Source organism: Lagopus muta, chromosome 1 (genome assembly GCF_023343835.1).
Source record: "Lagopus muta isolate bLagMut1 chromosome 1, bLagMut1 primary, whole genome shotgun sequence".
Lineage (NCBI taxonomy): Eukaryota > Metazoa > Chordata > Aves > Galliformes > Phasianidae > Lagopus > Lagopus muta.
The window spans coordinates 87,113,894-87,129,785 of NC_064433.1; the positions used below are offsets into that span (position 1 = coordinate 87,113,894).

The window sequence follows — 15,892 nt, forward strand, 5'->3', positions numbered from 1 at the left end:
TTTTCTCTCAGACTCCAAACCGTGACAAAGCGGAGCAAGTTAAGCCAAGCTACTGTGTGCCAAGCTACAGTTTGAATTGAAAAGTCCTCTTCAAGGTTGTTGAATGATGATCCTTGGGCATCTTTACTGGTTTCAGTAAGTGATTAACAAATCATTCTGGGGCATCTCCTCATCAGGGCTTACCACCTCATCAGGGATCTGGATTATCAGGGAAGACTTGTTTTTGTTAAGGTACCTGAGCATAGAGCACAGACTTGAAAGCTGGTGTATCCGCAGCAGATCTCTGAGGATGTTAGTCATCTGGATTTTAGAATTTGTTCATCGGGTGCCAGGTGCACTTTTTTATTGTTTAATTACATGCATTACTTGACCAGCAAGCTCAATCATTGGCTTTTGCTGTCTTGCTTGATCTTAGAGGCTTTTAGGGGTTTCATTAGACTCACAATGACTATATACTCCTCCTCTGACTGAAAAATAAGCTTTTCTTGTCAAAATATGAAGAAAAGCTTGGTCTGAATTGGATTCAGATTTCCAAATGCAATGGCAATGTCATGCTTTGTTTCAAACCTAATTTTTTTTTTTTTTTTTTTTGAGAGGAGAGGCTTGCAAATTTGTATCTGTAGGACTGGGTAGCTTTCTGAAAAATTAGAGGAGGACGATTGAGCCAAACAAACTATGCTATGTGTTATCAAGCTGCTGATATTTCCAGGTCTTCTGCATTTATAATTATTGGTAAATGTGGTAAGGTGGTTGTAATCTCAGGTTATTACAGATCAAATAAAGCAGTGTAATTTTTTCCATGGATTATGCATGAAGTAGAAATCAGACCCTGAGGTGTCGAGTTGTGATCTAAGGTGCACAGAAACATCTGGGGTACAGTAAGCTGGCTGGCCTCACCTCAGTCCTGGGAAGATTACGTCACTTGTCTTCTTTGGAACCATTTTCAGGCACATGAAGGGCAAGAAAATGACTAGAAATAGCATGGATTGACCACGGGCAAACTGTACCTGATGAACATGATAGTGTTTTGTGATGAAGTGATGAGGGCGAGCGAGAGGCAGAGCAGCCTGCTTATTTGTTATTCATTTACTCCTACAGTAGCACAGCGTTTGGCACTTCTGCTGAGAGTAGAAGGCTCAGAAAGGCTCTAATTGACTCCAGCTACCTGAAGGGCAATCATGAAGAAGAGTATTTCTTAAAGATATACTATGAAAAGACAGCCAGAAGCAGTAGTCACAGAATGCAGCAGGGGGAAGTTCTTGTTGGGCACAAGAAAAAGTATCTTTCATCATGAGGATGATGAAGCAGGAGCCAGGGAGGTGATGGAAGCTCTTGAACAGTTCTGAAGTTAAGCCTGCCTTGGGCAGGACTAAACACCTCCAGATGCTATGTATGTAGCTTTCATTGTTTCCTTTTCTTGAAATAATGTTTTATTGGTGCTCTTAGATTAAATATATACTATTTCCTAAGGGGGAAGGTAAAAAGATATTTGCCTTAAGTCCTTCATGTGCGACTTGTTTCAAATCGCTAGCTTTAAATCTTTAGAAGTGGAGTTGGCTGAATCACGTGGTTGTCTTACAATGCATTAAAAATAAACCAATTCTCCTTCTCCTAAAAAGAGACTTTTATGTTCAGCACAACTCAAGGTAGTGATCAATTTTTGGAACATTCAGCATGCATTTGCCTTAAAAATGGAAGTATTGTTCCCTGCTTATTTCTGATGGTTTAGTCTGAAGAATATCTAAAGAGATTTTCAGGGAGAATGCTGGACCTCACATCTATAGCTGAGGGCATAAAGCTACCTTTTTGATAAAGAACAAATTTTCTTGCTAGCTTGCTTTCTTCCATTAAGTTGTTCGTGCCCAGCGTCCACTGAGTTTCAGTGAAAGTGGCTGTGAGAATGGACTGAGAATATCACCAATTAAACATCCTCATCTCTGTGGATGGTGCCAGCTGTTCTTCAGAATTTTGTATTTCCTACTTTCTGAAGTATAAGGTTTTTATGTTTGTTTGTTTTGTTATTGTTGTGTGAGATACTAAAACACAACTTTTTTTTATTTTTAATTTTTCTTAAACTACCTGGCTCTGATTTTAGACTTTTTCTGTCAAACAAAGTAACTTAATGACTGCATGCAGAATTGTAGCTTATTTTTCACGTGCATCTGTTTCGCACACAAAAAGTAGTAGGCTTGTGCTTGGTATTGCATGGCAATCTGGGGGGAGGTTCTCTGCTAACTTGGCTTGGATCATTTTGTTGTGTGGGCTGAGAGGCCATCCAGTGAAAGAAGAATACACAGAATAATTTTACCCTCAAGTGGGCTAGTCACTCTGTAAGCCAAAACTTCCATACCTTTCAAATTAAGTGCACGTTCTTATTTAATAAGTTAATTGAAGGTTGAGGTGCAGCAATTTAGGTAGTGAGGTACAAAGCTATGGGACTTAAAATTATTTCTCTCATGCTCATTAGGTTCTAAAAGGGGATTTTAAAGTGCTGAGCAGCTTTTGCAGGCTAGACCTGCAGTAAAATATAATTCCTTCTGAGGATTATGCACACCAATGCCTTGTGATCTGACCTCAGCTGATCCATGGGGCTCAGAGGTGGACCTAAAGCATGCCTTCCTAAGGAGATGTTTAATGTAATTATCCACATAGCAAGCAAACAAAAAGATTGTGAAATGTGGAGGCTTCCTCTTCTAGGGAAGTAAGTACTGGGATCAGAGTTGTGAGCTCCCTTCAGCTTTGACCATCAGTCTGTTGCTGCCCTTTCTTCAACACTGTTTTCTAGTTGGTAAAGTTATCTATGTTCCCACCTTCTTAAAATTGATTTGAAAGCTGGATTCAAGAATGAATAAGAGCTTACCTTTTTTTAGTTAATTTTTTTTCCCTGTTGAATTTAGTTCTGCCACAGCAATGTAGCTGTAGCAAGTCTTTTCAGTAGAAGAATAATGGAATATGATGTTGGATGACAGTGTGTTTTTAACTTTGGCTTTGTCTTGGACTCTGTGATCCAACACTTTATAGAGATGGACATAAGCATACGTCCATGTAGCTGTAAGTCTACTGAAGAGGAAGATGAATATTCTACTTGTAAGATTTCAGAAGCCAATTGCAAAGCAACCCAGACAGATACCTTTGTTAGCTGGTTGGCTGCCTGACAGTGACTTCGTGTTTATGACTGGGGTTTCCAGACATATATAAGCAAACACATCTGTCAATACACATTGAATTTAGGAGCTGATGTGCACTGCTTTGTTACAAAGGTTGTCTCTGTGCCGGATACTGTAGCTTTGTTGCATGTATAAAATATACAAATAATATTTTGCATGCCCATTTAGCCACATTCAATCAATGAAATTAACTAATTAACAATACCCAGCAAATAAGAGGATACTGGGACTGCTCCATTGTAAAGCCAGCATGCTAAGTCACCAGACTTAGTCAAGTACTTAAGCTTTAGGCCTATGTGAGATCAGATGTTGAGTTCAGCATACAACAGAAATCTCTTGATATAGCACTGTAGATTTTTGGCTGTCTCTGTTGTAAGGACTGCTTGGAATATTATAGTGTGGTAGCTTTATTCTCCAGGATTTTCTTAAGTGCTTGGTTGAGACTTTGTTTACTGACATTAGCACATCAGAATTTTCTTTCTAATAATGACAAGTCAGTAAGTTGCCTTGAAGAAGCTCAAAATAGAGAACTCTCATTTATGCCTTGCTTTTTTTCCTAAGTCTAATATGACAACAGCATGTGATATAAATAACACACTTTATAAAATACTAAGTAAATATTTCTTAATATCGAATGGAGATAAAATTGAAAGTAACCACTAGATGGCACTTGAAAATTGGGTATAGAGATATACTATCTGCTTTCAAAATCGTTACGAATTTTGGTAGATTTTACATCAATCTGCACAGCTCTGGGAAAAGCTGGTGTTTCCAAAAACAAAATTAAATTAAACCACTACAGAGTTAAATTAAACCAGTTACAGAGTTAAATTAAACTAGTACAGCTACTAAGGAATCTAGTCTGCTTTAGAAGCTCATTCTTGATGCAGAAATGCAGCCTGGAAAGGAGTACTTGTAAAACTGAAAAATATGTGCAGATTAGTTTTCCACTGATTTTTATTTGTATCCAGCTTAACAACTCAGTTCTGTCCTGACATTGTGTTTACCTTCTCAAACTTTGTCTAAATTGAAATGTTTGCTCAAAATGCATTGTATGTGCTGTTGGTTTAACATTTTTTGAAATATTATTTTAAATCAATAGCTAGGATATTAACCTGGAATTCAGTGGGGGGGGTGAGGCTTCAGGAAAGGATCCAACTCCAAGAGCACATAGTTTTTCCCTTTACTCATTTTATGTGCTGGCAAGAGAAGAGATTGTGACAATGTGATTCTGCAGAAAATAAGATGGTAGCTAGGAATTTATTTATCAAGTCAAACTTCTGGCATTTCTGTCACTGGTTGTTACAGATTCCTGCTTTATTTGAAAACTCCATGTAGCCTTTTTGTTTCTGAGATGCTTGAGTTGCAGTATTATGATGTTATGCATGTATGTATGTATGATGATGTATGCAGTATTATGAGCTAACAATATTGGAAGATGAGCAAATCTGAGTAAATACTTTCTGTAGTCACTTGTCTTGATTCTTCTTCCATAGGAAAGATGGGTAGGTTGTAGTTGTTCCAAGGAGCTGTTTGACAGATATCTTAATCTCTTGTCCTTGAGTTGAAGAAAGCAGAAGTAGATAAACTGTAATGTTCAGTTGTGCAAGGATGTTTTATGGCCTATTAAATATGTATTAAGGGACTAATTCTTCCATTTGCTTACACAGCTGTATTTGGTTCCCCTGACACTGGTAGCAGTTATGATTGAATTTTGTTATGAAAGCGTTACGCACATGGTAAACCTTAGAATGGATTACAGTGGCGACAGACACAAGGCCACGTTGTCTGCTTTTTGTGTAAAGTGCTAGGACACAATCAACAAGAAGTGAAAAGGAGAGTCAAACAATTTTCCCTTTCAGCTCTTTTCACCCTGCGATGTCTGCAGCAGTAACATCTCATTTGTGCTGTTTTGTGTTGTGCAAAAGGATTTGGCTCTACTACTGCCATGACTGGACCTTAAAGAAACTTGCATGCCTACTACCCAAAGATGAAAATAAAGCTCTCAGATTGGCAAGTAAAAAAAAATGGCTCTTTATAATCCCATTTGCCAGTCTTCAAAGGCTCTGAGCAAAATGCTAAGCCATCCCTCTTGTTAATGCAAATTTCGATTTGACTTTGCTTTCTTAGCCTCTTAGCAAGGAAGCTCCTGCTGAACTGCAGGAGCTCAACTCAACTCAAATTCAACTCGTGAATTTGATGATGAGAGCACACACGTACCAAAATTCACTAAGTATTTCCTTCATTTTATCTGTGATCTCACTGGCTGCAAAGCTCTTTAGACTGGGATTAATTGTTAGTGATTTGCAAAAGCCTAATGATTCAGTTAACAAATCACAAAGGTTTTCATTTTAGCATAATACTAAAATAATAGTAAAGCACAGGGGTGACAGCTGTCTCTCTCCTCTTTAAACAGTTGGAAGTAGTCTCGATCATGAAGGATCAGAAGATTCTTGGGAGTGTGTATTTGAATGGTAGCTCAGTTCTGGCTGCATGCTTTCATTCAGAACAATGCCTCTGTCTTCTGAATTTTCTCCCCTGCTTTCCAAGAAGTATTTTTTGGATTACGCTGTTGCTATGGTCTCATGCTGCTCTACAGACAGGCACTCCTCTCTTTTCTGAGAGGTGGTTGCATTTCACAGTCTCTCCATGTCCCTGGAGCAAAAGCGTGTTCCTGATAAATGGTGCTGCGTCAGCAGAGGGCTTTTGTAGCTCATTTTGTTGTTATTCCCTCCTCTGTGGGAGGAAGCATCACAAGGCACGTTTCGCTCTACCGTGTCTTAGGCTTTTATTCTGCTCACCTGCCAGGATTTGTTGGCTCTCTGTCCTGTTGTGAAACGAAGAAAAAAAAAAAAAAGGGAGCGGAAATACTGCTTTGGAGAAAATAGGTGCTAAATCCCTCTGCCCTGGCAGATTGTTTCTCACTTTGATTTAGCAGCCCAGGCATGAGGGTGTTAGGGTAGCTGCCCTCAGATAGGTGTGTAGGAGGCATGACGCTGCTCCCTGACACCTGCCTGCCTGGGGAGCCCTGCCCATTGCTGCAGCTCCTGCTGGGGGAGGCAGAGATGCTGACTGGCGGATGGGGGAGGCTGCTGTAAGGTGTCCCTGGAGTAGGCCTACCTGCAGACTGCAGCTATGGATTGTTTTGTTACAGAAGTAACAAAAAAAGCTGCCTCTGCAGCTGCTGAAGGCTGAAACGAATCCTGTAATGATAAATGGCCTGTGTTGGTTGAGACGCAAAGTCTTCAGACAACAAGTGGCTCTGGGACGAAGCCACACAATCTGGAAAGAGACACTGACACAAAAAGGAGGGTGCAGTTAGGCTGGTTATTTAAGAAGTTTAAATAAACCCCCAGAAACTTCTGGGGTTTGTGTTTGGAGGCAGTGATGCTGTTTGAGTAAGGATGTTAGTGATTTACACTTCCAAACCCTCTGGTGCAACATGGCTTCCCCTGTTCGGCACAGGAGCACTTGGCAGCACGGGGAGGGGGAGCAGCACTCCTCTCTGCCACCTCAGTGGGCCATGTCCTAAGGACAGTGGCATGGAAATCATTCGAGTGGCTTGGCCTTTTTCTTTTTTCATCACATGTACCTGCCAGCAGTGGGGAGTTGTATGTTTAAAAATGTGAAGCATAAAGGTGAGCTTTCCATCTCCCCCCTCCCCCGCCTGTGTAGTTGGGGGGGCTCGGAATTCTGTGGAGGGGTGGCAGATTTGAAAGTAAACAGCTGCATCTCAACTGCATCCTTGCCCTGGCTGGTTGTGGTCTCCTCCATCCTCCGCTTCATCTCCCCCTGCGCTCAGCTTTGTCCCTCTACCAGAGTGCTGAGAGTGCCTCAAGGCCTCCACCAGCTGCCTGAGCCTGCGTCTGCTCCTCCTGGGAGGGCACTGCCCCAAGGGCCAGCGTTATACACTCTTCCCTTAGCAGGTATTCATTGTGGCCTCTGTGAGTGGCTGTGGGGTGTTTGGTCGTATGTGGAAGTGGTGGTATTTCTGCTGGAAAGGAACTGTGCAGCCTAACCAGAGCAAACATGGGGGTGGGTGGTTGCTATGCGATCCCTGAGGCTGTTGTTAAAAGCCGTATCCAAAATGCAGCAGGACCCACATCCACTGCCTCAGTGAGGTTATTTGAAAAGTCGTTCTCCACCACGTGTTCATTTTACTATTTGCTTTTTAAATGTGTGATTGGTGTTTGAACTCCTGTCTGTTTTCAAAGGCAGTATTTAGGGTAATACAAAGCAGAAAATAAGCGTTTTTGACCATTTCCCAAGCCATTTGTCACTTCCAAAGGTTTCTTTTCTAGGTTCTTTGATGGTCAGATGTTGACTTTGTAGGTTCTGCAATTGGTATGTCCTAGCAGTGACAGTTGTAAGGTAACTGCTGGTAGTGCTTACCTAATGAGTGGCTGTTACCTGGCATTTAGACTGGGGAGAGACATTCAATTGCTAAGTTTTAAGCTGAGTGTTGTCTGAAATGCATTTGCCATAATAAGGTGCAGTCAGCTGTTTGTTCTTCATAAGGAAAGCTCAAAGGTTTATGCCTGTGCTAGAGTTTTGTTTTTTTAATTTCCTAGTCAGTTTACTCATACGTACATAGTAGCAATAGCACCTGGTTCCTAAATGTTTGCCTTTTGGAGGCAATATTTGTAAAAGAGAGTTTACCCTCTTTTTTAATGAGGATGTTCCTGACGAACTTCTTACAAAGCAAGATATTACCTTATTGCATTTTTTTTTCTACTTGTCTTCTATAAATGAAGAGGGGAAAAAAAAAAACAGACAACTAAACCTGAATATAATTATTTAAAATCAGTTGTCATATAATGACTTTGCAATAGATTATGTATCTCTTGCCATCTTTTGAAGTCTTTTTTTCCTTATGTTACACTTAAACTTCATGGAAAGATTAATGTTTGCGTTAATGCCTTTTAAAAACCAGTTACTTTATGTGGTAACACAAGCACATCCAATACTCCTGACAGCACAGGTAAACTTTCCTGTGTAATAAATAAAAGCATTATGAGGTTTTGTTTTTTCATCCTGCATTTTTGCTGTCTGCTTGTGGCTTCTGTTTGAAAAGCAGATCTGGGTACAGTTCAGCACTTGAGATGCCCTTATTTCCATTTCGACTGACAATTCTGAAGAATTAACAATGACAATATTAACCAAAAGGAGAACTAAATGATGTCTATGTAATAAGGCAAGTGAACACTAATAACAGATGTATTCCTGTTTGTTGTTTTTTTTTTTAATCATTTTGATAGCATAGGAATAGCTGATGTTCTTCCTGGGCTTGGGTTTAAGGGTTTAAATTTTTGTTTTTGAGGGGAAAAAAAAAAAAGGAGGCAACTCAGAGTTTAGTTTAAGAAAATAAGGAATAGTTTAAAATCTTAGCAAAATGAAAATATGTCATTAAAAATTAAGGAAGACTTGTTGCTGACTTGTTGCTGTGTTGCATGTGGTGACAGCCTATCCCAAATGTCTGCCAGCAAGCAGAACTCCACTGAGTCTCAGCATGTCCCCTATTAAGCCATCGCATCTCTGAAAGCAATAAAGCTCATTAATGGCTTTCTGCTGTGAAACAATAAACAATATATTCACAGATTGGTCAATAATTAGTGCCAACTAGCTTTTGTCCTTCATTACAGAAGTATTCTGACTCAATTATTCTAGAATGAAAAAGAAGCTTATTTAAAAAAAAATCCTTTTGTATTCACTTCACATAGGTGTTGTTTTTTTTTTTACAATGCAGCAATCTCCTTTTGTATGAGAATTCTAACGCCTCTTCAGCCCACTAAACTTGAGAAAGTGACTTCATTGCGTAGTCCCCTACTTCTTATTTAAACAGTTCATTTCAGTGACTCCATAGCCCCCAAGACTATGAGGCATTAATATCACAGTTGTCCTCTTGTCATTTTTGGTTTTATGAAATGAGAATTTTGATAGTGAGAAGCAGAAGACTTACATACAGATGTATAGTAAATAACAGAAAAAGATGAGCAATCATTCTTCTCACTTCTCTCTCTCATCCACCTCTTTTCTTGAGAGATCTATTTTATTTTTATTTTTATTTTTTCCCTCTGAAGCCCTATGGTGTGTGTATTTATAAGACATCCAAGAAATCAGTGTGTCCAGGACCAGAAAGGAAATAAATCAGCCAGTACAAAAAATAAAAATAATGATAAAAAAAAATAATAATTTAAAAGATCTTTTTATTGGTGCACTACCGCTGGAACATTTGATCTGTATGGTCATGTTATGCAGTGTATTTGACTTATTTTAAGCAAAGCTGTTCGTGCTTCCATCTTGTCTTCCTATACTGTTCCTTTTCCCTTGTGTCTCACTTAATCATTCTTAAGCCAAAACATTTCTTGTAAAATTTTGTTAGCTGGCTTTAATGGTTTTTACTCTTGCAAACTTTGAAAAGTTACTAAATCTAACTTAAAATATATATGATATTTTTACTGATATTATGGTAGAAATTACATTTTTTTGAGATGTGGTTCATAAGTTCCAGCTATTACAAACTTCATAGTTGAAGGGCTGTGTGTATTCTATCCTATTTCTGCCACAGATCCCACAGGCACTGCCCATGACTTGTTTTGTGACTTTCAGAGGAACCATTTAATTGCATTAACGTGCTTCAGTTCTTATAGGATCCAAGTCCAGGTGAAAATCTTGCTGGTAGGGATACTTGCCAGCATTCAGGGGTCCTTGTGAGGGAGAGAAGGAAGTGATGTTTTTGCTGATTTCCCTCTACCAGTTACTTATCTCCCAGACAAAACTAGAAACTAACATGCCATTGATCATACGTCAAAGGGAAAAAAAAGGAAAAATTAGTAGAATCTAGGGGATCTGAATGAATTGCTTTGGTGTTTTGCCATTCAGAAAGTAATTCATTGCAATAAAACTTGTGTTGTCATTTAATCATGTACGCATTCGCTTGAACATTGAACATCTTGCTTATGTAATTACATTGTCAAACTGTTCCATGCAAAAAAAAATCTTAGACTTGAAAACTGAAGATCTTCAACAGTAATACTACTACACTGTTGATCTGCATCAGAAAATAACCCGAGTGGCAAAAGCAGATGGTGGTTCAGTGTTTTAGGAGGAGACGCAGGTGGGAATCACCGTGCAGCAGTGTATGTGGCAAAATTTACTTTTGGATAGGAAAAACTTCAAACTTGCATTTCACTATGCTGAACTGCTGCTTGATTTTTTTCACCCTTCATTATTCTTTTGAAGCTGTTGTTTCTGTGTATTTAATTTCCAGTGTGTTGGATCCTCTTTGCAAGTCCCAGATAAAGATTTTGGTGAAGTGCTGCTTGATGGATTGCTATATAATACTTGCTGAGAAGACAATTGTTACTTGTAGAAAATTAACAGTGATAGCCATGTAATCAAAGTTTAAATGCGCTCTGTTCAGAAGCAGGATGATAGGAACAGCAAAGTGTGGAGCCAAACAAAAAACTGCTAAGTCCCCCTCCCTGGAAGCATTCAGAGGGCAGCAAATACCACTGATAAACAAGGAGGGATGGCGGGACTTATAAAATCTAGTGTACATACAAGGAAATGCTATTTTTACATATTCCTAAGTTAAAATGCTTGAATCTGTCTAATTTGGGGTTCAGTTTTTTTCTTCAGTGAGTGGTGTCTGAAGTTCCTTCTGCTTTCTGCACTGTTCAAGTCAGCAAGGGAAGCAGATGCTTATGTGCATTTCTGGAGCAAACAAGAGCGTACTGCCAAAATGCCAGTGAATTAACCAAGAATCACCCTGGGAAAACATCAGCCAAAAGTAGAATTAGTAGTTGAGAAATACGTATGGGTGTGGCAGGAGCTGTGATGGCTCTTGATGCTGGACACTGCTGTGTGAAGTGGTCCCAGCAAGGTGTTTGATATGTGTAAGTGAGGTGTAAGAGCTACATAAGCGCACTGCAGATCTTACCTGGATGTAGCAGATCTTCTGAGCCATCTCTGACATTGGCAGGTAGCCTGTGGTGAGGATGTGTTCTTACTGAGAGGTACTTTTAGAGGTACTTTGAAGGACACACGTGCAAGATAAGTATGAGAAATTTGTTTACCTTCTGCAGGCCATTGGTTGTGTGGATGGTTTTCTGTGCATAGGCTCTTGTAGATAAGTACTTTTAAGAGTGTCAGAGTAACTACTTCTGGTTGGTTGCTTCAAATTTGTCTGTGAAAATTCACTTCTGTCAGGCAGGGAGTCAGATTTCCTTATGATACTTTTTATTAGTAGCACTCTGGAAATCCTAGCTCATAGTGTCATGGGGTTCTGCATCAGTATTGCTATATATGTGTGTGATTAACAGATGGGTAGGTAGTTATACATTTTATGGTTAAAAAGAGGGATTTTCTGACTTATTCTATAGCAAAATATGAAAAAATATAGAGGTAACAGCACTAGGAGAGTAGTGAGTTTCAGTGGAGTGTGAGCACTGTGAGCACTTCTGTGCTACCATTTAGGGAAGAGTATATCTGAGAGCAAAGTTAGCTAGCGTGCTGGTTTCATTTTCTTAAACTGTTTGTCACTAGTTGATCAGGTGGGAAAAGTTAAGAAAAGATGCATCCTTGTTGGTAGTGATGGTTGAAATAAACCTCTACCTACTGCCCTGCCAGAATCTGCTCAGTCTTGCATTGGTGCCTCTGGCATTTTTGGTTTCTATAAGTATGATGGTCATTTGTGCTCAAGGGTTTGTTGTGAACATATGACTGTTTTTGCATGGCAGGTCACAGTAATGAAAGGCAGTAGTAGGAATAAGGATCATTCGACAGAAGGAGAAGGAACTGGGAAACGACCAAAAAGAAAGTGTCTTCAGTGGCATCCCCTGCTTGCCAAGAAACTACTTGACTTTTCTGAAGAGGAGGAGGAAGAAGAGGAGGAGGAAGATATTGATAAGGTAGACTTCATTGGATACTTGGACTGTAGAAGGTGAATGATGGGTCAGACTCACCTCAGCAGTGTTTTTATTTTATTTCTTGCTGTTCTCTTTCCAAGCTAACCCAGTCAATTAAAAAGATAAATAAGGTGATAGCGTGCACATAATGCTGTAATGAGAAGTAGCAAATAACAAGAAAATGTGGATTGTCAATCATTATTTGAAAATTTTTGACAAACCCGTTTTGTAGAGTTAGTTTAGTAGTTTTAATCGTTACTTTAATAGCATATTGCACATCTTGGTTTTGATTGCTTAAGGTTGTTCTTATGATGTATTTTTAATTATTTATAGACATAGTGTTTGCTGGTGCCAAATATCTGTCTCCTGTGACTTTGAGGACATACCAAGCAATAATACTCTTATTATTCCTAAAATCTGAAAGATTGGAAAGGAAAAAGAAGGAAAGGCTGACAGAAATTTATGCTATCTTTGTGTAAGAAATTCAACCTCTCCTGGAATATTGTGAGCACAAGTGGAATAATCTCCCTGTTCTGACGCTTGATACTTTGGTGTTGTTTAATGATATTAGATGCAACCGTCTTTCATAAGGACCCACCCCTCTGTGTCACCTCACAGATGTTCACTTAGAGTCAACCTCTATAATGAGAAGTGGCTGTGGGAGAAGTGGTGGTGGTTTTGAAGACACGATATTTCCATCGTGTGGATAACGTTCGTACTGGCATCTCCTTGATGCCCTGCTAAGACAAGATTGAGAGATCAGTGCTGAGAAGGCATACTGGAAAGGACGAGTGGTTCTTGATGAGGATAAGGAGCAACTAGAAGGGGGCTGTGCTGTCTATTGACCTCATGGGTTACCTTCCGCTATGTAGTATAAAATAGCAATGTTGTGGTTTGGTAGGTTGTGGCTTTCTGTCCAGTAATAACTTAATTAAGTTATAACTAGCTTTCTGTGGTGTGGCTGTTGTGTGAATAGTATGCTGGTCTCTGAGCTGAATGAGTACATTTTGGTAATGGATTCTGTTGAGAATTGCCCTCTGGCAGTGACCGGGCTGCAATGCAGGGGTTGTAGTGCAGTACAGCCCACAAGCTGGGAAATGAACATCAGGAGCTGGGGAAGCAACTGGTACCTGTGTGCTCTTGTTCCTGTGGACTTTGTCATTGTGAACACGTCACTGAAGTACAAGGCAACTCAGCTCACTTAGTGAGAAAAGACAAAGATGGTATCTAGTATGCAGGAAACATGTGTAGGGAGGATTATCCTCCTTTTATCCCCTTTAGAGTGGTTGTTAGAGAATAGTCCTCACCTTAGAAATCTGCTCCACTTGCAAATCAGTGCTTAAGTCTTGAATGAACTTCGGGCCTTTGGGCAAAGTCTGATATGGAATTCCTGATCTTCTAGGTGGAATGGATGGCCTTTAGAGACATGCATACAAGTCTATATGTGTCTTCCTCGTTCAGACGGAGCATAAACTCAGTCTCTGAGAAGCATGAATAAACATGTCTACATCCCTTTCCTTTGGTTCTATTAGGTGCCACTCCTTGGCGCTGATGGTTTAGAGCAGGATGCTGATGAAACTGAAGACGACGAGTCCTCAGAGCAACGAGCTCGCCGACCAATGAATGCATTTCTCTTGTTCTGCAAACGCCATCGCTCTCTGGTGCGGAAAGAACACCCTCGCCTCGATAACCGTGGCGCAACCAAGATCTTGGCAGATTGGTGGGCTGTTCTAGATCCAAAAGAGAAGCAGAAATACACTGACATGGCCAAGGAGGTAGGTTCTACATGAATGGATGACGCAAAGGGAGCTTATTACATGGTTATCTGTCTTACATTTCTTAGTATATTAAAAACTTTTGGTGGGGTCTTTCTCTTCTCTGAACTCCTTAGCTTACCTAATGGGATTATGGTACCAGAACCAAGTTGTTCTCGCTTTGATTCTCTTGGTCTTGCAGACCAGAAAGGAAGTAAAGAAGTCTGTGTATGCGTACTAGTATGGCTCTAGTAATCATTTGAGCAAAGCACGTGCCTTTCGTGGTAGATAAAACCTGATAATCCCAGCAGTGCAAACACTTAAATGATAGATTGTGGCTTTTGAAAACACTAAATTATACAGTTCTTGTCAATTGACTGTAATGGTACTTACATCATGCTGCGCATTTGCTGTCAATAATATAGCTTGACCAAGCCAAAAGTATAGTGAGCAAATTCAGTCCCTTTTTACTTTTAAAATTAGTTTAACTACTATGTACTTCCTAGGTTAAGTACTCTCCCTTTATATTGATAATAGAGTGTGCAAGTTACTTTGGCTAATAATATTGTTCTGAAAGAGACTGCAGTAGTGATTGATATGTGTGATGCAGATTTTGTGTAACCATTGAATTCAATCTTAGAAAAAACAGAGGGACAGTGAGTAGGAAGAACTTCTCTCATTTGCTGAGTATTGTTAGGATACTTCAAGAAGTACAGATAGCTGTGAAACAGTTGGGGAAACATAGCCTGTGTGTCTTCCATGTCACCTGAACTTGACTACTGTTGTTAACACGTGTATGTAAGATCTGGACATTCAGTAGTTTGTGTGAACGTGGAAGGGCCCGCAAGAACAGCCAAGTGTTCTGCAGAAGGGTCCTTTTTAAAGCATAAGGCAGGGTATGACACGGTGTTTAAAAACTTGAGTCTCAGCTTTGTCCAACCGTTCCTGATGTGTTCTGCATTCCCACTTACAGATTAGTGATGCTTCTTGAAATGTGTGGAAAAAGGGCAATTAGGAGACTTGGTGCAGATACAGAGAGAGGAAAAATGAAAATGAAGAAAGTGGGTTTTTTGGAAGAGACAAACCTGATGTGACTGTTTATTTAGTCTTTTGTCTTGCTGAAGGAAACTCATTCATTAAGAAGGAAAATAATTGCAGAACTTCTGTATGAAGTGACACATCTGAAGCTATTAATCATACTGTTGAAAAAAATCATTGTTTCTATAGTGATTTATTTATTTCTTCTGGCACAGACCAAATTGCATGTTCAACGTCAGAGAAACAATAAATCTTCAGTAGTTCAGATCACTACCATTAGTTCCAAGAATGTGTAGAACAAAAACAATGTATTATTTCTATTCCTTAAATAGTTGTGTTACAGCAATAATTAGAAGCTATAATATGCCACTGAAAGTATCTTTGCAAACAAGCCTCTTCTGTGTGTGGATCACTTGTTTAATGCTCATTCTTATAGTTAGGTTTACTGTTGAGACTGTTTGAAAGGTGCTAATATCAATTCTAGAGAGAGCCATGTATTGATTTTTTTTTTTTTTTTTTCCCCTAAGAAGAGCATATTTAAAAGTCAACGAGTGCCTTTGGAATGACTTCAAAGTACTGATGTAATTTTCTATTTAAGGACATACATATACTGACAAGACACATTTAGGTAAAATAAGCTCATTCACTGTATTTTAAACTTCAGTGAGCTTATATATGTACATATATGTGTGTGTGTATATTTATATGAATTGCAATGATTACAACTTCTGTTGGATTATAAACTTGAGAATGGTTTTATTACTTGAAGCCAGAGTTTATAAAACCAGTTAAATCAGGTCCAGCATCTAGTAAGCAACTTTGTTTATCACTCGTGTAGTACCAACAACTGATACTATCTCAGCAATATGCAAATCAAAGTCTAGCTGCCTTGGCACAGGAGAAGACAAATGCCTGGTTTTTTCCTGCTGCAGCCTGTGAGCTCACCAATGAGCTTACCAATGAGCTCACTAGGTAACCCAACACTCTTCAGGAATTAAGAACAGTGTAGTATTTTGAGGGACTT

At 39.4% G+C, this 15,892-nt stretch overlaps 1 protein-coding gene across 20 annotated transcripts in view; it reads left to right on the plus strand.

The window, feature by feature from the left end:
• Positions 1-15,892, plus strand: part of BBX (BBX high mobility group box domain containing) — a 140,080-nt gene that overhangs the window by 60,729 nt on the left and 63,459 nt on the right. For 13 of the 20 annotated variants that reach the window (XM_048965861.1, XM_048965823.1, XM_048965792.1 and 10 more), the window contains 2 exons: positions 11,909-12,079; positions 13,609-13,851. In XM_048965861.1, the coding sequence (XP_048821818.1) occupies positions 11,918-12,079; positions 13,609-13,851 (405 nt within the window). In that variant the 5' untranslated portion in view covers positions 11,909-11,917. Of the gene's footprint in view, positions 1-11; positions 136-11,908; positions 12,080-13,608; positions 13,852-15,892 lie in introns of all 20 variants that reach the window. The other 7 variants (XM_048965852.1, XM_048965833.1, XM_048965799.1 and 4 more) reach the window with 3 other exon arrangements.